The 25,361-nt window shown below is 47.5% G+C and overlaps 1 protein-coding gene across 1 annotated transcript in view; it reads right to left on the bottom strand.

Moving 5' to 3' along the window:
• Positions 1 to 25,361, bottom strand: part of LOC147747716 (coagulation factor XIII B chain-like) — a 444,785-nt gene that overhangs the window by 303,078 nt on the left and 116,346 nt on the right. Inside the window, exon 2 of the mRNA XM_086926046.1 lies at positions 9,478 to 9,681. Coding sequence (XP_086782172.1) covers positions 9,478 to 9,681 — 204 coding nt within the window. The remainder of the gene's footprint in view (positions 1 to 9,477; positions 9,682 to 25,361) is intronic.

The following is a 25,361-nucleotide window of genomic DNA, read 5'->3' as shown; positions in this document are numbered from 1 at the left end:
TTTACATCAGAAATGCCCACCCTTGTTGTTAATTTTGCTTATTGAGCTTGGATAAGAGTCGGCAGCTCAAGAAACTTTCTTCCTAGTGTTTACTTACACTGGACACTGGAATTTTGTGGACTTAATTGTTTTAGTATTTTTGTTATTTTTTGTATTGAAAACTTTATTGGGAGCAATCTGTTACAGGACTAACAATTACTAACGCTCGAGTTGGGATTGTACTACTTATCTGTTGGCTCTTGGGAACGTACCATATCAAACTCACCAGAAGGCAGATGTATGTCTCTGACTATACTATTGAGGAGCATCCAATGCTCTGCAAGTTGAAGAGCGGACTCATTAATTTTACTTTTGTTCATTTTTTGAAGAGGCTTCTGTTTGGTTGGGTCTCACCTCCACCTTCAATGCACCTGGCACCAGTTTCTTTCTACACCCTATAATTGATATTCAAAGTGATCTTGCTGCCTGCCACGCCGCTTCCTCAGCGCTACCCGCACCTGCCAGACACACTCTGGGGTGGATTGCAATCCCCAGAGTGCACCGTTCCTTCCTGCAGCTGCTGCAAGTGGGGGGGGCATGGCTAATGCGCTTATAGTGCAGCCTCTCCCACCGCGGCTCGGCACACACGGGACGCAGCCCGGACAAAGGGTGGGTCCATTTGAGCCAGTCCGAGACCAACAGAGGCCGGGCCTCTCCCTTGGCTGCTGTCTTTTAATCCATTGGTCAATATCTGGACAGCTGGCCATTAAATCCCTGTACCTTGTACCACCAACCACCTTATTGTCACTGCCCAGATGCTTAATATAGGCACTGGTATTCAAATTTCTTGACAGGAAGGAAGTTGCCCTGGACTAAGCGCTGGACCTATAACACGACACAATAAGAACAAGAGATATTTCCCTGTTCTGCAGTTGTATACACGCTGTTTAATTCTATCACTCATTTATTACTGCTTGTGTCTGGTTTAACTTAGTAGTGGTATTACTGAAGACACTTAAAAGTTATGGGGAGGCGAAAGGTTCAGACGGGGACTGCTGGGGTTAAACTGGCGGTTAGCTCATCTACCACTGTTACCACAATGGACTCCTTCCTGCAGAGAGCTGCTGTGGTTATTGACAAAGAGATCAAACTTGTGAACAGCGCGCCTTTTTAGGTCACCCTCCAACCGTCTGCACCTACCAACACTTAGATCTAGTATGCCCCTGGTTGAATCCCCTCCCACCTGCTCTGACATCTGTCAGGGGTCGTCCGCAGTCTCCTTTATCCCAGAAGGGTTACCATCTGCAAATGAAGCTCCCTCCTCGACCCCGCACAGGTCTCTGTCCCCAGTTGTCATAATTGAAAGAAGAGGAAGTATTGTTCCATCTCAAGGGACGGTCAGTACTAACACTTTGCATCCTATGACAACCCACTCGCTCTTCCAGTATGGTCAACCTACTGTTCAGAGGGGTTTTAACAATCAGGGGAGCATAAAACGGAAAATTCAAGCCACTGGGGGTAAAGCAAAAATATCAAAGCTGACACCGGCCACTAAGCCCTCCAATAAACCTTCGGTGCCCAAATCGATAACTACAAATTTAGACACGCTGACTACCAAGGTCTTCCAAGACATAATGACTACCTTGTTGGACACAAAATGTAGTCCTATGTTGGAGAGGTTGACAGTAATTGAGAAAAGTCTTGCCAGGGGGGCTCAAACTGACATTCGTATACATAGTAGGGCTACAAGTGAGATCCTTGAACCAGAATCAGCAGCCAATTTTAGCTCGGGCATGCCTAAAAACCCTACCAAAACATATGAAGACCAGCAGCATATACAGCGACATGTGGTGCAGTCAGCTCATGGGGAAACAAACGGCCAATGGGGTGGTCAGACTCTCAGCATACCACTGGTGGTTCCTTTGCATAGGTGGGACCCTCAAACAACTGTAAGTCAGTCAGACGGCCCTGTTGCGCCACCAGGGAAGGCCTGCCAACGTCCTATCACTATTCATCTCCCCCCAGAATCCACACCTTATGTAGTGGTCTTGGGGAATGTCCCACCTCTTCGCCCAGGTATAAACGAGGATTATAACCATCTAAAGAACAAGGTACTCCACTGGTTAACAACTAATACCCCCGCTGGTCCTGGTGTGGAACGTAGTATTATCATGGTACATCGAGTGGAATGGATAGGCAGCTCTAAAAAGACAGGAGGGGTGTGTGCGTTATAGTTAACTTTAATAGGGCCTCTGTAGCCAAAAGAATCCTGTCAGGTATTATTTGTGCTGGTCAGTCATTTCATGGGTCCATAATACTGACCCTTCCATTGTTTTTTTTTACAGAGCTGAATCTCATGGGCACATATCAGGGAATAAGGATAGGGAACTCTCACAACCTAGACAGCGTTATGAAAACCCTGTAGGCAACAACCATGGGTACCCACAATCATCGTACAGTACAAGTCGCCAATGGGGGCCTCGCTCTGTCTCTGTCGCGGCTCCTACCCTAGAATTAGCCAATAGATTTTTTATGCTATCGGTGTTGGAGGATTGCGATTGGCTGGATAACCTTGATGAGCCTGTAGTTGATGGCCCTCTTATCCTCTAGTTGAGGGGCCCTCTTAACTCTGACAATTGAGATAGAGACATGACAAATGGTTCACCTTTCTTCATCTCAAACAGCAGTGACATCCACTGACGTGGACAATAATGTTCTATCATGGAATATAGCAGGCTTGGCAGACAAGTTCCATGACCCCTTATGGCAACAGTTTGTTAGGCAATTCTTAGTAGTTTGCCTTCAAGAGATCTGGTTAGTGGACTGTAACTTGTTCCTGGAGGGTTTTAAAACTTATTTTGTCCCTGCCTCTCCGTCAACAAGTGGTAGAGCTAAGGGAGGTTTCGCCATCTATATCTCCTTGACTGTTGAATGCCAGGTACAGACTCGTCCATTTTCTGGCCAGGGCCTACAGGCCATCACACTCAAGAAGGGGAATAACATAATGACCCTTATCAATTTTTACAACACACCTAATAGCAGAAAGGGAGAAGGTAACATCATACAGCTGAGCCACTATCTAAGGAAGCTAAGTGACCTTAGCTCACACCCCTTGATGGTGCTGGGAGATTTTAATACCCACCCCTATGGCGACCCTAAGATTACTAATATGTCCGACATGGGATGTCACAGAATGAGGGAGTTTCGCTTTGAGCACTCAACTCAGGGGTAGGACCTAAATAACTTAGTAAACAAATTTGACCTACTGTCACTAACGTCCCTTTCTGCTTCAAATTGTAAAACCCGGATCCCCACTTTTAAAGGAAGAGGTACCGGGTCTTTTATAGATCAAATCTTAATCTCTACCTCCTCTCAATCCCTTTTTCAGAGGTTTACCATCCAGGATAGTGGTTTTAGCTATCACAATCCCCTTTGTGTACACTTCTGTGGTGTTTTTCTACCCAGTAAATCTAGGGAAAGGGTACCAGAACTACGAGACCTACAGACGGTGGGTGCCATCTTAAATGGTCCCAGATTGACCCTGATGACTTCTTTAGGGAGGTGAAAGGCTCATGTGTAGTTGAACTTGCCCTTTGTGTCCAACCGGAGAGTTCACCAAGGGATGTTCTTAGTGCTTTAAGCTCCATCTCACGCATAGCAGGGGAACTATTGAGGGCTCTGGCATACAAGGCATCTAATTCGCACCCAAGATGGTTTGATTCCTCCTGCTCCCAGGCAGCACACAAGTTAACTTAGGCCTTGCAAGTTGTTCCGAGAAACCCGACATATATATAGGGGTATGTCACAAGGGATACAAGCAGGCCCTAGCTACCCGCAAGAGAGCTCTGCAGGAGGAGCCATGGAAGGAGTTGCTCGAGCCTAGTACATTAAGGTCTGGTACACGGTTTTGGGGCATTGTCAACAGACCCCTGTTCTCTGATGATCCAAGCAACACCCTAGGCTCCCACATTACGGAAGAGGAATGGGTGGCCCACTTTCAATCCAAGTTTAAGGGTTCCCCGGGTCCCCACGATCAGTCACCCCGGGCCATTAACACCGACCATCTGGTCTTTGAGGTAACAGAGGTAGAGGTGGGCATTGCGGGCCTAACTAGTAATAAGGCTCCCGGCCAGGATGGAATTGCGCCGGATCTTTACAAATCGGATCCATTCTTCTGGGCGGCGATCCTGGTGGCTGTATTGAATGCAGCGGCCAGGGATGGTAGCCCTGAAACCTTGGCTATCTCTACCATCGTGCCAGTTTTCAAAAAGGGGGACCGAAGTAGCACGCACTGCTACCGACCCATTTCTCTCATTGACTCTGTAGTTAAGGTGGTGGGAGGGGTACTATTGCAAAGATTATCATCATGGGCAGAGGAGCACAATATCATCGCTGACACTCAATACGGGTTTCGTGCAGGGAGGTTTATGGTGGCCCAATGTTTAAATCTTTATTTGATCCTTGGCAAGTACATGATGGCCCGCCCAGGTACGATCTACATGGCCTACATGGACCTATCCTCGGTGTTTGACCGTGTAAATCGGGTCAGATTGTGGCAGTCCATGAGGGCCATGGGGGTGGAGGCCCCTATCCTGGACTTTCTAATGGATCTGCATAGGGACACCAAGGCAAACATTAGATACGCGCAGGATCTTCAGGTTTCCAAGGAATTTAATATTGAAAGAGAGGTGAGGCAGGGTTGCATTTTGGCACCCTTCCTGTTTAACCTATATATTAACGATCTTGAAGGAGCCCTGGTAGCCACGGGCCGAATTTCCGCATGTGGGTCGCCGTGGTCTTCCCGTCCTCCTATTTGCAGATGACGCTGTCCTGATAGCGAGAACTGCCAGAAGGCTCCAATCTCTATTAGATGCATTCCCGAACTTCATGGGGTCCAGTGATCTAACAATCAATAATGCAAAATCTTATGTCTCGCCGGTAGGGGCTCGTCCCAGGAAAAAGTACTCCTTCTCCGTAGGTCCTGCAAAGGTCCCCATAACACCAGTTTTCTCATATCTGGGGGTACTGTTGGATGATCATTTGAAGTTGGAGCCGCTCATTCAAAAGAAAAAGGGGGAGCTCAATCGAATAACTGCCGTTATTTTCAGCTTTGCTGCAAAGATGGGCAAGCGCCCAATTGCAGCCATGCTGAAAATTTATGAGGCAAAGGGTCTGTCAACTGCATTTTAAGGTAGCAAAGTTTGGGGGTATACCAAAGCAGATGCGCTGCAGGTGGCTGAGAACAACTTTTTAAAGCGCCTGCTGGGAATGCCAATCAGTTTATCGAACCTGATAGCCCACGAAGAACTAGGGGCTCCTTTTTTATGCGATACTCTTGCCTTGCATCCCTTGGTGTTTTGGCTCAAGTGTTGGCCAAACAAGGAGATAAAGCTTACCCAGCAGATCATAGCAGATTGCATGACCCTGGAACACATGTCCAGAATTCCATGGCGGAAGTATGTCAGAGGTCGCTTTACAGAGATAGGTCGCCCTGAACTCTTTCTAAAACCTTCAACTATAACAAAAAAGTAATGTGGAACTGGTCAAAAAAGCATTTATCTGTACCAGAAAGCTAGAAAGAGATGAACAGGAATCATGTAAACCAAGTGTCCATAAATTTCTGACCCTAAAAACCCATCCACTGACTGAGCTTCACATTTTGGGAACACTGAGCACCTACGAGCGGTTTTTATTGTCCAGGTTTTGTTTTAACTTTTTCCATCTTTTAATTGCTGTTCCGAAAGGGTGTAGCAGAGGACAGGTGTAAGCACCCTGTGGCTGCGACAACTTGTCTCCACAGGACCTGCTACACTTTATGTTTCTCTGCAAATTCTATGAAGTACCGCAGAGACATTTTTTTACTCCCCCTTTTAAAGAGGCTCAATTTTAATCAGGTCCGCCCAGCACTTTTGTATCTGCAGCTGTTGAAATCAGACTGCATATGTTTTATTATAGGCTATCTGAAATCTTTGGTGAGAACCAGGCCCTGTCTGGAATAGCAGCTATTTTAGTGGGAGGAGGCACCCATAGTCTTAAGGTATGTCCCTTGTGTGTGTTCTCTACTTTTAGCTTAGAAATAAAAAAAAATTGTACCCGCCATATTTTATCTGCAACTTTTCTTGTTTTATGGCTATGAATTGTAAACTTTTTAATGTACTTCTTTTATGAGATGTGTATATTTACTGTGACTTTTATGGTTTACACTCTGTAAAACCGAATAAAGTTTTATGATGATGATGATGATTCTGGGTGTCTCTGGTAAGAAGGGTTGGGCTGGCAGAGAGCTTTTTGGGTTATTAAAGGAGGTAAGGGCTAAGGAGGTTGTGATGGTTAGAGACCTCGGGCACACAGACCACAGGCCTCTTCGGTGACCGCAAGTCCTGGCAGCTCTGGATGATCTCAAGGCGATTCAGAACCCACCAGGTAGCAATTTAAAAACTGAAGTTCAAGGAGTTCAATGATGAAAAATCAACATATCAATGTCCTGCCAATGTCCGGTGGCTCTTGGCACTAGTTGTAGCTAGCTGGATTGCTGAAAGCTTGGGGAAGCTGTGTTTGCATCAGCGGGAAAGATTTTGTCACTTACATCCATCCCCTGGCAAAAGCAGGAATACACAACCACTACCCACAGGCTGCAGACCAGAACCACAGGCCTGCCCAGCAAGGAGCAAAGAGCATGGGGTTAATTCCAAGATTTTCTACCAGTCACCAACAACTATGGTAACAGCGAAGTCTTCAGGAGTCTTCCGAAGTGACCTCTGCATGCCATGAAACGTGTTTAGCACCACTGACTCCATCTCTGGGAGTCGGAGAGAGGGAGGGTGGCATGAAAAGAGAGAGAGGCCTCTCCTTTCCTGAGGGGAGGCCCAGCAAATCACCCTCCATCCATCGCAGCCACTGACTCACCAGTCGCTGTCCTGCCGCATGCCTCTAACTCACGAGGCTCTCCATGTAAGCTGAATGCAGTGACGGCGGTACAAAGGCAGAACAGTGACCAGCGGTCTTAGGTTTAGGGGGAGAAATAGACAAGTACAAAAAGGACCACAGCACTCCGTGACCATTCCGTGGCGCTAACGCCCCCGCCCCCCCTCTCTCAGCTGCTTCAGGGCTGGCTCACTTTCATTCAAGAAGCATACAGGGCCGATGCAGCTGCGCTCAGCAGCAACTGCCCTGCAGACGGGCAGGAGCACTGCGGTCAGGGGAGGAGCACCTCTTGCTCTCACCACTAATCATCTAGAACATCACTTTAACCTTTGTTTTATTAGGAAATTGCTGTTTTTTTTAAATCATATTCTACATTCAGAATGGGTAACTCATTCTTCCGATGGGGAGAACCTCTGAAAATGGCATATGTCACTATGCAATACAGGATTGGGAAGAAGGCCTGGTCTCTGACTAGACACTTTGCCAAACTCTGAGAAATCAACCATCCTGACCCCGACTACGCACAACCTTTCTGTGTGTGCAGAAGCGATTGAATGCATGCTTCGGTTTAGATTTTTTGTTGTGTAGTTTGGTATGCTTTTCAAACATTTTTTTGCTTTGTATTTATTACAGTTGGAAATGATCTTAAAACTTTTAAAACCTTATTTTTTATGTCTTTTGTGTGTTCTACAGGTGTTTGTATTCTGTGTGCAGATGAGTTTCCATGCACTTGAAAATATTCTTGCATTAGTTTCCCCAGAGGCTTCTACTTTGAGGCTGTGCCTGGTGTACTTTGGAAAATGCTACATTTTCTCATCACTTTCCTCCTATTGTAGAAAGAGCACTTCCTATGGAGCAGTCTGTTGTCTTTTAGCTGCTCAACTCTTGTGCATCTCAGCACAAGTTATGGTTTTGAGATGAATGGCCTTCAAGTGCTTTCACGTGCCACTGGTTCCTATGAAATATTGTCCACATTTTCGTCTATGGAGCACCTGGTCGCACAAAGTGCACATACCCTCCTGCGCACTTTTATTTTTTGGCCAGCTCAAAGTTTTGAAAAACTGCCTTAGTACGGGTTTCTGTTTCTGCCATGGTGTATCAGTGAAATATGGAGCAGCCTTCTTTCTCTGTGCAGGCAGGCAAAGTGAGTGTCTGCATCCACTTGCATGGAGATGTCTGAGGGGGTTTGTCAGTGACACCTTTTCGCCCCTTTAGATGTCTGCCCACAGAATTATTACAGGCCCACACCTGCCCCATAATTGCCACCATAGGAAGGGACTGTGCAGTGTGTGGAGAAATTCTTTGTGTAGGTGAACAAAGCGTTACTAAGATAAAACATGGTGCTCGCCCATCAGGATACATGTAAAAATTTTTTTTTTTAAATCCAAGGTAAGAACTTGTTTTTGTTCTTTCTCAGGATAAGAAAAATATATACAAATATTTTTTTTTAACCACAAAAGGCCAAGGTTCTGTTTAGAACTACATTTACTGGTTAAAAATAGAAGCTAATCGTTATGTTGTTTGTCATGTATGTCACTAGGTTTTCATAATGTTATTAGTAAGAGCAATACAGCAAAACAATTCTATTTGTTGTGATCTATTGCCACTAAAAAGTGCTGTATCTAGTAAGAAATTGCATTGTTCCCCCCAAAAGCTGATGAACATTTAGTTTCCATGCACAAATGGAGACAGGTTCTCACCATAATGTAAGGGTGTTTGTCTTTTCCGTTGCATATGTTTTTTATTGGGAACGAACCCTTCAAATACAAACTGTACTTACACACTTTGTATGAGTGTAGCAAGTATGCAATGTCAGAAAAGAGCAGAGAAAATTCAGCTTTGAGGAAGCAGAAGGTCAGGCCCTGCAGCCAACACTTCATATGCAGACAACCCCTACTGCACAAGGCCTTCGGCCGTGTGCTTTGTGTGTTGACTACTGGGATTGAACACCAGACCCTACACCCAACGCCACCACAGGGGGAAATGTCCACTAAACACACCAATCCAGGTCCTGTGGCCAAGCCCCCGCTTCAGCCGTTTAAACCCAGACTGAGCCGGGAGTTGTCCTCAGGGCCGGGCCTCTGGCCAGGTCATGAACCCAAACCCATCACATTCAGCTAGCCCTACCAAAAGCTCCTAACCTGCATTTACTTCCTCTTATATTTGTGTATATATGGGTTATCAGATACCTTGTTGATGTGTTGATTTTAGGCTTCCAGTGTACTGCTCTATTCCAGTGCCAGTTGCTGCTGCTGTTTAATACTTGAGTGTTCTTATATTCTACAATTAGGAAAGGGTAGAACTTCTCTTGGTCCTCAGTAGAAAGTACAGAACCTGTGCAGTGCCCTTATAGAGCCAATGGTTAACTCGTGAGCCATGCCAATGCGGTCATATAATTAAAAAGTAGCCTGATGTGGGGTCTGGCTTTGAATTTGTATCCTGAGAAAACTGTGAATAACAAAAACAAAAAAAAATGATGATAATAATAATAGTAATAATAATAATAATAATAATAATAATAATAATAATCGTCATTTGCTCTGTGTTGGCCTTTAGAGTTTATAATTTACTTACGGCGGCATCTTGGTGCAGGGGTCCATCCTTCGTCAGAACATGTGATTCTTCCAGATCCATATCCTGATTCAGTTGCATAGCCTCCATCGCACTCATAATCTATTTGTCTTCCTTTTGTCATTGGAAAATAGAGACTTGGAACGTTCCTATAATTCCAGGATCTTAATCTTCCGTTTTCTATTTCTGGATTATCGCAAGCTTTACCTAGAAAAAAAGCATATTATTTAAGCCTGGTTCCTGATATTAAAATATAACTTCATCATTAATGCCTCCACCTTGGAATGTTTACGAGAAGTGTGCAAGATAATTAATTACCACGTGACTCTTCTCTTCGATTTTAACCATTTCACTGAAGAAGTATTTTTGACCAAAACTCTATGTTCTGATTGCGCCACTGGCAACAATTCACCAGATTTTGGTGTCAGAACGAGGGATCCTACAAGAAGTATGAAGTTAATGGGAATTCATTCAAACTCTTATTGAAGAAGGCATCTCTAAAATATATATGTAATGGTTGCCTTTTTATTTTCAGGACCCACAGTGCAAATAAGAATCCGCAACTCAAATGGATGCGATGGGTAAGATGGCAAGAAATGACCACCACTGTAAAGATACTGAGGATCACTCAGTCATGCCAAATTCAAAATGCCATTGCAATGAGAAGCTCAGTTAGACATTATATCCAAGTTGTGTGTGCCATATGACGTGGAAATTCCAGAGGATACCATATATCAAAAGTTCATACGTCAATGCAGTGTAGGGCACAGTACAGTTTATTCCTTGTTGTCACCTCTGTCTAGGAGCTCCATAGCTCCATTGAAGACACCATTCACCGTCTCCAGCTTCAATGAAAGACGTGACCTACCTCTCTTGTGATGTATTTCTTTTTTTTTGCTTTGAGTTGTGTGTGTACCGTCAGAAGAGGTAAACTATTGCATCAGTGTTGTCATATATTCTTCATAATCCTGGAAGCATGGCTGTTCTTCCATTTAAAAGCATTTCAGGAATCAAACGCGTGAGTCTGCATTGGTGCAGGCTAACTTCATGGTGCATTGAAATCACATTTTCATTAGCCCTGCACCCTCCCTAAAGTTTCTCAGATGCCCTGCTTCCTCTCACCGCTGACCCTGCACTGTTCTGCATTATATAGTACAGGTTTGCTTGCACAAAACCATCCTTCTTTTCTCATGACATAAGTAAATAAATATACACCCCGCACCTTAGAGTAGAGATGTTTCCCTGCTCAGTACTGAGAGAAATTAACAAACTGACAGTGACAGAATATACAATCCCACAGAACATTACTACGTCAAGTAAACATCAAGGGAGTAGACGAGCATTTAGGACACTACCAGTATAGGGAAATACATAAAATACCAACATTTCCTTCATTACTCCTGCCTCCCTACTGCGCATCGACAGTCCTGATCCCTTTTCCGTTCTTTCTTCCTGGTACCTCATTCAATTTCTCTGTTGTCACTTCTGCATGGTTCTCTTCATGCAGTGATTCCTTAGCTCTGCTTCCTCTGCAGCCTCTTGTATTTACTTCTTTTATACTGTGGCCCTGGACCCCTGACCCTCCTGGTAGGTCGCTCCCCCTCCACGCAGCTCCGACTGTGTGCCCCTGCTGCCGCTGCCACTGCCGCTGGTAAGTGCCCTCTGTCCTTTTTGCTTTCTGTGCCACTGTCTCCCCCTCTTGTGCCTCGTTTTCTGGTCTGTGCCACTCGTTCCCCCCCTTGTGCCCCATTTTGCCTTCTGTACCACTGTTTCTCCCTCTTTGTGCCTCATTTTCTGCTCTGTGCCACTCGTTCCCCCCCCCCCTTGTGCCTCATTTTGCCTTCTGTACCACTGTTTCCCCCTCTTCGTGCCTTGTTTTCTGCTCTGTGCCACTTGTTTCTCCCCCTTGTGCCTCATTTTGCTTTCTGCACCACTGTTTCTCTGCCGGAGTGCCCCCTGCGGCCCTGCCCCCTGCCCACTCACTGCTTCCGCCTCCCAGCTCCTCCTCCCTCCCACCTCCCCATAGATGCCGGACGCTGCACAGCCGCGCAGTGGACGAGCGCAGCGGGTGTGCGGCTGGCACGCCGAAGGCACGCCTAAGGCAAGCCCATTTGCGCCCGTCCGCGCCTGGAACACCCCCAGCGCCAGAACCCCTGGACCCCGCGAACGCCACGACACCAGACTCCACTATGATGCCAGCACCCTCCACGCACTCAACGCCGGCCGAAACCACACCTGCTTGCAGTCTGCCCCGAAACAGACCCACGGACCCTTCTCCTGCCGCACCTGCAGCTTCACCTGCGACAGAGCCACCAAACCACCAAGCACTGGACCCAACCACCTCCACTGCATACTCCTCAACACCCGCTCCGCCGGAAAACACACCTTCGAGCTCTGGGATCTTCTCAACACCTCCGCCCCAGACGTGGCCTTCCTGACTGAGACCTGGTGGAACGACTCCTCGGTGCCCAACATCGCCATAGCCATCCCGGACGGCTACAAGATCATCCGCAGGGATCGTGCCAACGGAATCGGAGGAGGAATAGCCATCGTCCACAAGTCCATCCTCAAGGTCGCCACCCACGCAGACGACACCCTACACACTGTCGAACACCTCCACTTCTGGATCCACACCGACCCCAACACCACCCTCAGAGGAACATTCATCTACAGACCCCCCCCCGGACCTTGGGCTCAGTTCAGCGACTCCATCGCCGACCGCGCCAGCACCCACGCACTCGCCTCCACGGACTACATCCTCCTTGGGGACCTGAACTTCCACCTCGACAACAACAACGACGCCAACTCCGCCACCCTGATCGACAACCTCGCCCACCTTGGCCTCAGACTACTCGTCATCGCACCCACCCACGCCGCTGGCCACACGCTGGACCCCGTCTTCTCCACAGGCACAAACGTCGCCTTCGACCACATCACCGAACTCCACTGGGCCGACCACCGCTGCATCCATTTCACATTCAAGAAACCAACCACGAACCACCGCACTCAACAGCTGCCTCGCTGCTGCTGGAGTAAAGTCACCGAAGACCAGCTGATCACCACCCTCGCCCAGAACCCACCCGCCGACCCAACCAACCCAGATGCCACAGTCTGCAACCTCAGACAGTGGATCGACGACTGCGCCAACACCCTCGCCCCACTCAAGAAACCCTCCAACAGCCACGCCAGCTAGAGAGCCACCTGGTTCACCGACGAGCTCTAGACCTCCAAACGCGCATGCCGGAAACTTGAGAAGATATGGCTCCATTAACGCACACCGGACAACCACGCAGCCCACAAGGACGCCACCCGCAGACATCACCACCTCATCAGATTAGCCAAGAAATCCTCCTTCAAAGACCACTTGGATAACAACGCACATGACAGCAAGGAGCTCTTCAGCATCGTAAAGGAACTCTCCAACCCAAGCACCAACGCCAACGACATCCCGCCCTCACAAGAACTGTGCGACTCACTAGCCATCTTCTTCCACCGCAAGATCGCTGACATCCACGACAGCTTCACACCACGACCACCCCGACTACGCCAGACTCCACCTCCCCTGTGAACACTACCAGCGCCAACCGCCTGACCTCCTGGTCCAACATCAACGACAACGAGAAACGCAAGGTCATGAACTCCATCCACTCAGGATCTCTGTCAGACCCATGCCCACACCACGTATTCAACAAAGCAGATGCAGCCATCGCACCCCAACTACGGAAGGTCATCAACATCTCCTTCGAAACAGGGACATTCCCAGAAAGCTGGAAGCACGCCGAAATCAACGCCCTCCTCAAGAAGCCCAAGGCGGACCCAAGGACCTCAAGAACTTCCGGCCCATCTCCCTGCTCCCGTTCCCGGCAAAGGTCATCGAGAAAATCGTCAACATGCAATTGGCCCGCCACCTGGAAGACAACAACATCTTGGGCCCGTCCCAGTCCGGATTCAGATGAAACCACAGCACCGAGACAGCCCTCATCGCCGCCACAGACGACATCAGGCGCCAACTAGACAACGGCGAAACATCAGCTCTCATCCTCCTGAACCTGTCAGCCGCCTTCGACACAGTGTGCCATCGCACTCTAAAGACACGCCTCCTAGAAGCCGGAATCCAAGAGAAGGCCCTTGACTGGACCACGTCCTTCCTCTCCGGCAGAACCCAGAGCGTCCGCCTCCCACCCTTCTGATCCGAAGCCACCTACATCATCTGCGACGTCCCCCCAGGGCTCATCTTTCAGCCGGACGCTGTTCAACGTCTACATGGCCCCCCTCACACAAGTTACCCACCATCATAACCTCAACATCACCTCCTACGCCAATGACACCCAGCTCATCCTCTCTCTCACCAAGGACCCACACACCGCCAAAACCAACCTCCACGAGGGAACGAAGGCCGTCGCCGACTGGATGAGGAGCAGCCGTCTGAAGCTGAACTCGGGCAAGACGGATGTCCTCATCCTCGGACCCACCCCCTCAGCCTGGGATGACTCCTGGTGGCCGACCACACTGGGAACAGCACCGACACCCACTGACCATGCACGCAACCTAGGATTCATCCTCGACTCCTCCCTCTCCATGTCTAAGCAGGTCAACGCCGTCTCCTCCACCTGCTATAACACCCTCCGCATGCTCCGCAGGATCTACAAGTGGATCCCGACCGAAACAAGAAGAACGGTGACACAGGCCCTCGTCAGCACAAGACTGGACTACGGCAATGCACTCTACGCTGGAATCCCAGCCAAACACCTATGACGACTACAACGCATCCAAAACGCCTCCGCCCGACTGATCGCCATCGTCCCCCACCGCAGCCATAGAGACCTACACTGGCTCCCCAACGACAATAGGATCACCTTCAAACTCCTCACCCACGCACACAAAGCACTCCACAACGCCGGACCAGCCTACCTGAACAGCAAACTCAGCTTCTACAACCCCACCCGCCAGCTCCGCTCCGCTCCGCCAGCCTCGCCCTCGCCGCTGTCCCCCGCATCCAATGAACGACCTCCGGCGGCAGATCCTTCCCCTACCTCGTCACGAAGACCTGGAACACCCTCCCTACCCACATACGGCAGACCCAAGACCTACTCGCCTTCAGAAGACTCCTCAAGACCTGGCTCTTCGAGCAATAGCAGCAACCTCCCCCCCCCTCCCTATAGCGCCTTGAGACCCTCACTGGTAAGTAGCACGCTTTACAAGTACTCTGATTGATTGATTGATTGATTGATTGATTGCTACTTCCTCCAACAGCATCCCTTCACTCCTAGCACTTATGTAGGCCTCACTCCGAGGTGCATCCCTTAATCCCAACAAGTGCCCTTCTCTTCTTTGAGTTTTCCTGCAGAATTGCCCTCACACTGCAATGTCCAATTAGATCGGCTCTTTCTCCACAGTGTTGTTTTATTCCTGCTAATTTATTTCTTGCTTTGCTACAGTGGGAATCAATATAACCACTTAGCTCCATAATGGTGCTGTCCATTCACACCCACTGTTTTTGGACCTTTTTGATATGGTAACCCTCACCTTTTGGCTTGTATTTGATGAACTTTTGACAGAAAGTGCACTGGGTTTCTGCCAGATCTCATTCCTTAAACTGCACAAATGTTTGCCGCAATAGGCAATACCTTTAGCACCACCTGTAAGTCCCTAGGAAGTGATACCCAGGTTCCTAGGGCATGGGGCACTAAAGAAGGTCCCTAAGGGCTACAGCGTGTATTGTTCCACCCTAACAGACCCCTCACGCAACACAAGCAAACTGCCTCGCAAGCTGCATGTCTTGGTGTAATACTTGAATGTTCTTATATTCTACAATTAGCAAAGAATATAAATTCTCTTGGTCATCAGGAGAAAGTGCAGAACTTGTGCAGTGCCCTTATACAGCCAATGGGTAACTTGTGAGCTATGCCAATGCTGTCATGTAATTCAATAAAGGCTTGTCTTTAAACTGCCTACCTACACTTACAAAACATAAAAAATTGCTTGATATGGGGTCTGGCTTCGAATTTGTATCCTAACAAAAACGGGAATAACAACAAGAACAATTATTATAACAATGATAATGAAAATAATACTATTATTATTATTATTTTTATTAATACTAATAATAATATAAATGATGGTAATAAGCATAATAATTAAAATACGACATGCCACACTTCCTGTGTGTCATGCTTGCACACACTGCATGCAGTATATGTAAGTCACCCCTACAGCAGGCCTTACAACCCTAAGGCAGGGTGCACTATACTACGTGTGTGGACATAGCTGCGTGAACAGATTTGCCACTGTGATTTTTAAGTTGATTATTAGGTGTTACAAGTGAACAGGGAAGCCATTCTAAATACATGTGCTGGACACTGGTGAAAACGACTTCCCAGCCACATGATGGCTTCACAGAAACTAGAGGTGCTTGGTATCAAACACCTCGGATTAATAAGCCCACACTGATTCCAAAGATAGATATATAAATACATGCAGCCAGCGGACACCTTAGAGGTGCCCCCTGAAAACTACAGACTACTGGTGCTCTGGCCGTCTGATGTAGTCCAACCTGCCACCACAGCCAGGTTTCGGTCAGGTGAGAGCCTGCGCTTTCTGATGGCAGAAAAAATGCTTGCTCTGGGCGCAGGTGTTGTCACCTCCTCCAGAACAGGAGGGGTAAGTAATCACCATATCAAGGCAGGAAACTCCAAAGGCCTCTGCCACCTTTGATATGTGACCCTGGCTTCCCCAGACAGGGGAAATGCCAATCTCCTGCCCTGAGCCCATTTGGCACCAGGAGGCGTCATATCAGTTCTACCCATAAGGTATGCTGCCTGATGTGAACACCAACATTAGAATGACACCATCTTGATTTTTGGTGGCATTAGGCTCCCTGGGTCAGGAAGTGGTCATAGAGAGAGTGTAGTCACCCTAAAAGTAAATAGCCTATTGGAACTACATATCACTCCACTTAAGGCATCTAAATTGAGTATTTAGGGGCACCCCTGATGCCAGTAATTTAGGTTTCGATGAATCAGGAAGAAGAGTAAAAGAAAAGGTGAGCACTGAAGACTGCTCTGGACTTTTGGAGCCAAACTCTACCTGCTGCACTAAGGGCCTGACTTAGATTTTGAGAGACAAGTAACTTTCTTGCAATGGTGACAAATATCCCTTCCACCAAAATATAAATCCCATTATAACCAATGTAATTTATATTTCAGTGGACGGGCTATCCGTCACAGTTGCGATGGAGTAACCTGTTGACTGAAATCTAAATCAGGACCTAAGTCTTGATAATAGCAGCCCAGTGACTTGTCCTGTAGCTGAATTCCTGCAAAGAACTCTAGTGGGCTGCTAGCATTTCATAAATTGCCAACAAATCTCCTGCAGTCTGCAGGCATCAAAACGCAAAGTCTGTTCTACCAAGCTGCCACTCCATGGCCAGCCTGAAGCAGCAGCCCCCCTTGAGGATCTGTGCTTCTGAAGGTCAGCTCTGTCCCCCACCAAATGAGAGGACACCAAGACCAACCGGATGGGCACAGGACCAACACCGGGTTACTAGACCCTTTGGAACAAGCTAAGACCATGAGAGTCCAGTCAGGACTCCAATGACTCCGAGTCAAAGCAGCCATTGAGGGAAATCAGCACTATTGAGACCCACTTCCAGAGTGGCCTAGCTGTCCTGTTATGTTCCCCGTCAACTGGAGAGACCGCGACTGGAAGTCTCTAGGATGCACAGAGCCCAGCAAACTTTTCTACTCTGCACCTGAGTGCCCCAGCCCGACTACCGGCAAAGCGGCTGTTCTGCTTTGTCCCCAAGACCCTTTTGACCTGCGCCCCTCGTTGGGAGCTCTCGGACCTATGCCCAAGTCCCCCATTGCAGTCTGTTTCTAGGTGTCCCCATTTCTTTACTTACATAGCACATACAGCTATCAACCCGACCAGCACCTCTGCACCAGGAAGCCCCACAGCAGGATCTTGGCCCTGTGCAACCCTAAGTCCCAAAGGAGAATGTTAGAAAATAAACATGGATTACTATCTGCAAGATATGCCTTTTCTCCCATAGGAAAGCATTGCTGCATGAAGACGCATTTAAATGAACATTTTACTCACCTGACAAAACAGATATTTTAAAAAAGTACTTACTTACATACTTGATAATGAAGTTCTTGGTATCAAAATGTAAATGAAAATATAACTTTTTTTCTAAATTGGTCTCAGATTTATTCTTGAGTGAATTTTAAATAAATTGCAAAATGTGGTAAACCTGACTTTGGCCTGGCAGCCTAGATAGAGCTTGGCAAGCGGTAGAATCGAAAACATATTTCTCTGACCATTTGGCCCAATTCAAATGGGGTTTGGTTTGTTCTACACCTTGTGTTGGTGAGTTTCAGCCACAAAGAGTATCAATTTTATGCCTCCCGGCATCTAAAATGTTTCATTTTCTTTTTCTAATTTAGGTTTCTCTTGCTCCAATGAGAAAGAGAAGAGGAACCTGTCACCTTTCCCCTGTCTCCTGGTAGCCTGGCCTGGTGGCTTTTAGCAGCAGCACCCTAGAGTCTTCAAGGCAGACTACACCACCTAACTGTACTCCCCAGATCCTACGGCCTACTAGTCACAGGCAGAACACCTGTCTGATGGGCAGCATGGCGCAGACCTCCTTAGGGCAGCTGCAGTCAGTAGTGGTCTACCAAAGTGCAAGGGAACTCTCTTCTTCAAGACCCCTAAAAAATCCACATTTAACTGTCCCCCAGAGGGAGAGGGAAAGCAAGTGCCATTAGCACTGGAAACTATAAAACAGTGATGGATGGAAGCTTCAAATATGTTCAGTGACTGGTAATTGCTTGGGGCTGCTTTCCAGTCAATTGATATTATGCACACCATGCCATTTTAGTTTAGACCCAGCAATTGCAAATCAGTCTTGACCCTTCTATAATGGGATGCCACCCCAAGTAATTGGATTGTCTTGAGGACACGCTTTCAGCTTGCTTTACCTTTCTTGTTCTCCTGAGCCAGAGTTCGTGTGTGTCCTGGGGCTTCTCGCTGCTTCACTGGTCACTGGAGGCTGAACTACTCGCCGCATCGCCCTGGTGGGACTCCGAGTCCCACGGTGCAACTTGCCCTAACTGCCGAGATTACCAGCAGCTGCCGCAGGGAGAGGCGTCATCATCATCATCGCGCTATAAAGCACTGCCTCGACCCCCGTAGGACACGCTTTCTGCTTGCTTTAATTTTCTTGTTCTCCTGAGTGAGAGTTCATGTGTGTGCTGGGGCATCTCGCTGCTTCACTGGTCACTGGAGGCTGAACTACTCCCCGCATCGCCCTGGTGGGACTCAGAGTCCCACGGTGCAACTTGCCCTAACTGCCGAGATTACCAGCAGCTGCCGCAGGGAGAGGCGTCATCATCATCATCGCGCCAGAAAGCGCTGCCTCGACCCCCGCGGCACGGGACACGTGAGGGTCGCGCCTGGGAAAGCCCAGAACAAGGGCGGGCCGTCTGAGCCCATCAGAGACTGGAGGAGTTTGGGCTGGGCCACCCCACTAACATTTGACCTGTAAGCTGTCAGTGCCTGTTGACCCTGATTTTGTTATTCTAACAGTCGTTGAGGCTTTGTAAAATGAGTAAACGTAAGGTGGGAGTGGACTCTGGGGTTGTGGGTACACTCAGAGTTTTTCTCACTAGGGCCGAATCAGCGTTAATTCACCAGATTCAACTTACTGAACACAGGTTATCACTAGAACCACAACCATCTCATAGCAGTATTGCATTGTCATCTCTCTCCCTACATATCCTACTGATGAGCCAATCTCTCAATCTAGCTAGACTCCCCCTGCACACTTAGAGTCCGTGCCAACTATTTCCTCCAGCCTGAAAAGTTCACCCCACACCCCTATGGTCCTCACTAGGAGGCAGAAGTCTAGCCAGGCAAATGGCAGTGAACGCCATAAAAAAAGGAAAGCACAAGGCACACTGAAGCCTAATCACCAGGTATCCGGAGTTGTAAAACATAAGGCTGTTGTTAATTGGAGCGATGGTAACCTGAAGCCCAATATTGTGCCCATTAATTTGTCTACGTCTGCCGTTACCACCGACTCACCATCACGTCTAAATGAGGATGAGCTCTACACACGGCTAGAAATGAAACTCTCAGCCCTGATTGACCCGTTACTACTAAAACTGACTTTAATTGAAGAAAGACTTATTAAAATAAAGCAGTGCATCCCCACTGTTCCCTTTACAAAATTTAGAGCGTGGCGGGGAGAAGGGATGGACACACATCCAGTGAGGGGAGTAGAATCTAGGGTACCTCCAAATAAAGTACACCATCCCCCATCCCCAGCTGTGATAGTACCCGAGGTTACTCAACCTACTCATCCAACTCAAGGTGGTACACCCTCCACATTAGATTCAATATTGGGCGATATTTGCACCCGGACTCTCCAGCAACGTGTTGGTAGTGGTTCCAACGCACACACGTTCCTACATCTCTCCCCGGAAGCAACTCCTTACACAGTTGTTTCGGATAACGTCCCAGTGCTTCCATCCACAGCACAGGAACATTGGTCAACATTAGGAAACAAGGCCCTACATTTGTTGAGTGCCAGGACCGGTATAAAAAATCATATTTTTTCCAAATTTAAAATGGTTTGTAGAGTTTAGTGGACCGGTAAATCACACAAATCTCTTTTTGGAGACTGTGTGGTCTTACGTTTTAGGTCCCCCGGCCTGGTCAAGCACATTTTGGACAGGGCTGGAAATCGCCACATTAAGATTGTTGATATTAAAATGTTTCCCTTGGGCTTTTTCTAGCAACCAAACGGAGACCGCAGGCATAGTGCGTGGAGGGAGGCACCCCAAGCTTTTGGCCAAAACAAATATTCAATCCCCACCTGCAATAGCTTTGAAATCTTTGCCTCCTTAGAAGACATAGATTGAATTGGATCAACTGTCTCTTCCTCCTTTATTGGAACCCAAGAATACAGGGGATATTGTGGGGCTGACTTAGAACTAAATACTCTTAATCAGGGGGAATCCTCCCAAAACAGGAAATACACAAAGGGTGGGGTTGAATTTGTAGTTAGTAATAACATCTTAGGGGACGTCAACCAAGGTGGGGTGGAAATGAGCACCGTAGTGAGGGAGAAAGATCCGACCAAAACCCCTTCTGCAGGATTCCCCATGTCTATCAGCCCCTCTAGTCTGGAAGTCTCAGGTAATGTTGATGTATCTAACTCCCAGGCAACCTCCAACACTACAATTCAAAGGCATATAAAGCCAAATGTGTCAATAGTTTCCAGGAACATAGCAGGTTTATCCTCTAAAATGTCTTCAACTGACTGGCCTGCATACATTGAAGACTATGACTTCTGGGCATTCCAGGAAACTTGGTCCCTGGAACAAATGTATTACCCTAGGTTTTTACAATTTTCTAAAGCAGCTTTGGGAGGAAAGAGGGGCAGACCTATCGGGGGACTCACCTTTTGGGTTAGCCAGCGAGCAGGCTATAGGGTGGAGGAAGTATACATTGATAGTCTGGATATTATGGTTATAAGACTCCGGGCGGCAAACGTACCTGATATACTGATTATCAATGTCTATGCAAGAGGGATGCCAGGTGACAGAGGATCCAATACAGTTGCCCGTCTAGATAGTTTTTTAGATCAGCACACGGGATGCTGCAACTTGATAATTACAGGAGATTTCAACTGCTCTTTTGAGCCTCTAGACCAAGATGATGGTAATCTTGGTGTAGAGGAGGATGCCCAGTGGAAAATTCCGTCCTTAGACCTCTGTCCAATCAAGAGATGGACTGAGGCCGCAATACAGCTTAAAGGGATGTGTCTGGAACGGGTAGTGAGGGCAGTGAACGGGAGGTCCAAATCGGACAGGCTGGATTCCAATACATTTAACAATGGGTTGGGAAGTAGTCGCATAGATTATATTTTTCTCAATATAGAATTTTGGTCATCCTCATTGGATATGATAGTACAGGAGAGGGAATGAAAGTGACCACAACCCTCTGGTACTATCACTGCAGGTAAAAGGTCTTCCTACTCATAATTGTCAGGTAGCTGAGAAAGTAACAGCAGATGTCAAGCTCACAAACGATACCAGGAGATTTAGATGGGTTAAAATTACAGATACCAACGGGGACTTAGAACAGATGTAGGAGATGGTTGTTCACTCGATATCTACTCTTCATAATTGTGATACAAAGGAGGACATCAACTCAATTATTCTTCAGGTTCATAATGATTTGTTTACCAAACTCAAAACATTTTTATTAAAAAATACAAAAAACGAATAAAGAATCTCACTCCAAGGCAGCCTCCTGGTACAATAAATCATGCAGAGAGGCTTGTAGGATACTATCAAGAGCCATTTGATTAAAAGTTATGGGCGATATTAAAAAGGCAAGGACTGGGTACAAGAAAACTATAAAACAAGCAAAAAGGGACTGGGACGAAAAACGTTGGCAAGACCTGCTTAAAGCTAGTCAAGGGAAAAACCTGTTTACATTTTGGCACCTTGTCAAATGAGGTAGTGGCGAACCAATTCAAACACCAGTGAACCATGTAGCCCCTGAGCTGTGGGCTTCACACTATGAGGCCCAGTTTGCATCCACCAACAATAGCTTAGATCAATTCCAAATGCCAACCCCAACTACCAACTTGTATTTTTCTAGGCTAGAGGTTGAATCTGCACTTAAATCGATCCCGAGAGGCAGAGCTCCAGGTCTTGATTGTATACCGGCGGATCTGTTTATGTGTGACAAAATAAATTGGGTAACTTACACTCAGTTACTCGCCAAAGCAATAGCTAGTGGTGCCCCCATTCCCAATACATGGTCTGTTGCTGAAATCCTCCCGATTTATAAAAAGGGGGATCTCTCCCTACCAGGCAACTATAGGCCAGTAAGCCTTATTGACTCTATCCCAAAAATTGTTGTCAGGTTAGTGTTATGCAGAATCCAGACCTGGATAGAAGACACAGACATCATGACTCCACTGGAGGCAGGGTTCTGCCCACACACTGGTACCATAGATCAGGTTTTTAGGTTTATGTTAATTCACTGGCGGGTTGCTATTATCGGAGGGGGCCCCATCTATGTGGCATTTATTGACCTCAAATCCGCTTTCGAATTGGTGCCCGTACCAAAATGTGGAGAGCTTTTGCGAATATGGGGATGCCACTGGAATTACTGGCTATTTTAGTTACATAACACAATTCTAAATATGCACAGGTTTGCTGGGGTACACAGGGGAATGTTACGGACAGGTTCCCCATCTCCAAGGGTGTACGACAAGGGTGTGTTCTGGCAACTACCTTGTTTTCTTTATTTATAAAAAGGGTTGCGCAGTATTTTTCTAACCATCCTACAGATGCCCCTACATTAGCAGGTATGAACATTTGCCACGACACGTGCTGTAGGCAGGAGTCCACTTCAGTTCGCCGCCCTCCTCCTGCATTCCATCCCCGGGGACCCGGCCTTCCTTCTCTCCGGCCCAGCCACCCCTCTCCACACCAACAGAACATGTTGGGCGAGGCTCTGCGGAGCGGTGCGGCAGCGCTTCATCTCACCGATGTCCCCTCTCTCTGCTGAGGTGCACCACTCCAGGAATCAGCCATGCTGGGTGCCATGGGGCCCAGCCTCCTTTTCTTTGCACCAGCCTCGCTTGATATTGCCAGCCTCTCTTGCTCTCGTCTGTGCCTAGGAGTCCAGCCCTGCCCATGCTCTTTCCTCCGCTGCATACCTGTTGCTTTCCTCCTGCTGCTCCAAGAGGTGCTCCCGTTTTGATTTACTGGAGTTGCTGTCAACCACCGGGGAGTTCCGTCTCAGGGGTTGGCCTGAGGGGTCTCTGCCAAGCCTGCCCGCCATTTTCTCTCTCCGGCCTCGCGTTGTCCCAGGGCCCAGGCGCTCCTAGTAGCAGGCTCTAGCACCGGGCATCCAGTTCATCTCATGCGAAGTCGGTATCGAAGCGCTTGTCTCCCCCCATAAATACACCCCTCTGGGGGCTTACCTTGCTGGTTTGGGCTGGATTGGGCAACCGGGAGCGAGGAGACCAGAGAAACATGTCTTACCCACTCACCATCTTGGCCACTCCCCCTCAGCAGCCTTATGAGGAATTAAAACTGCGCTTTGCTTAGCTTTAGTGCTTGGTATGCTAAAAGCTTTGTATTGTATGCACATGAGATGGGTGTTTGCGAGCTTTCAGTTTTAAGATAAAAATATGGAGATAAGCAACAACTGTATGCTTATTTCTAGGCTATGCTAAACACTTCAGTGTGAGGCCTCCCAAGCTGTTTAAGAGTGGTCACACCTGTGGATGTCTCGATAAGACTATCGGCTGGACTCGTACTTGATACTGACTTCACAGTCACGGTACTCCATGCTGTGGATACACATTTGAATAAGATAAAGACGCAGCACCTTACCAGTGCACATCCGACAGGTTATGAGCTAACGCTCTACGATTAAATGCTGTGCCACTCTGAACCCACCAACGTTACTACCCCTCCCTTCTGTGAATAATGAGCTTCCGGATAAAATAAGTGACGAAAGGACAGGTAGACCAGATTGATGTTCCCTTATCTGACCCCCAAGGGGAACTATATGTTGATGGCTCTTGCTTTAAATTACCAGATGGCACTACAACTGCTGTGCATGCTATTACTATGCTGTCTACAGTAGTTGAAACATCACAAGTTCCCTATCCATCGGCCTGAGCTGCAGAGCTCGTTCCCTTAACGTGAGCTCCATACGGCTTTAGAGTTGCAAGCACCTTAGATGGTGGCTTTTGTCTGCTTTGACACACCCTTCGATATTGGTAATAGTACAATGCAGCATCTATTGGAAAGTTACTGATGATGTGAGTAGAGGAAATGTTTTTGCAGATCCGAAAGCTAAGAAAAAGCCATTACGAAAATTAAAATAATGATTGTAGCTGGCCCCTCTGAATGGGTCCCTGAAGTCACTATGTTTGAAGATGTGCTCATTTATGAGGAAACAAAGAGTGAGGCCGCAGTAGAGGTAGCAATGTGACAAGACAGTACAGCACAATTGATTGATGAGGGATGTTGGATTGTTAAGTCAGGGAAGCAGAAAATGTCGCCAGATGCATATGTTCACTCTGTAGTCATGGTGGACCATGGCTCAGCCCATATTCATGCTAAGGGTATTTGTTTTTGATTACTTTTGCCAGTTAACTGAAAATGTGTGTTCTATTCACCAACAGGTCCGCAAGTCCCTGCCGTTACACCAGAGGGACGCGGACACAACATTCGGCCTGGAGAATACGGATGCAAACCGCTGTGGAGAATGTTCTACTAAATGCAGTGGCCCATCCAGCAATTCGAGTCTTCAAAGTGTCTCTGTTTGCAGAACCCTCTGTGCCTGGAGTCACCAGGTACAATTTGCACCCTCGGCTGGAGAATAGTGCACCAAAGGAGAAGTCAGACTATTCAGGGATGGACTGTGCAAGTTAAGCTGTACTTTGCTACAGTACCAGTGTTGCTAGTTTAGGGTGAGGTGAGATTGGTGCACTGTTCTGACATTGGACAGGATAGATCGAACATGCTCCCACGGGGGAGGTACATTATTCTGAGCAAAGTAGGATTCATCGAGAGGTAGGACTAAGCACAAGAATGCCAACGTTGATGAACAATAGGAGCCTACCAGTGAGGCTCAGACGGGCAGTGGGAACACTTGCCTTTGCTATCAGTTTAATAGCATTCCTTTTCTTGCTTCATAATACATCCATTTGGTTGGCCTATTAATGAGGTGGAGCAGCCATTTCCAACACTGCGTCTAGCGCTGGGTTGTTCCACAAAGAGTAAAATAGTTTTCGCATAAATAGTTATGATTGCATTAATAACTGTACTTTGAATATCTTGGGGGCA

Source organism: Lissotriton vulgaris, chromosome 1_1 (assembly GCF_964263255.1).
Source record: "Lissotriton vulgaris chromosome 1_1, aLisVul1.2, whole genome shotgun sequence".
NCBI lineage: Eukaryota > Metazoa > Chordata > Amphibia > Caudata > Salamandridae > Lissotriton > Lissotriton vulgaris.
The sequence above is the reverse complement of the archived record's forward strand: the minus strand, read 5'-3'. Positions and strand labels throughout refer to the sequence as shown.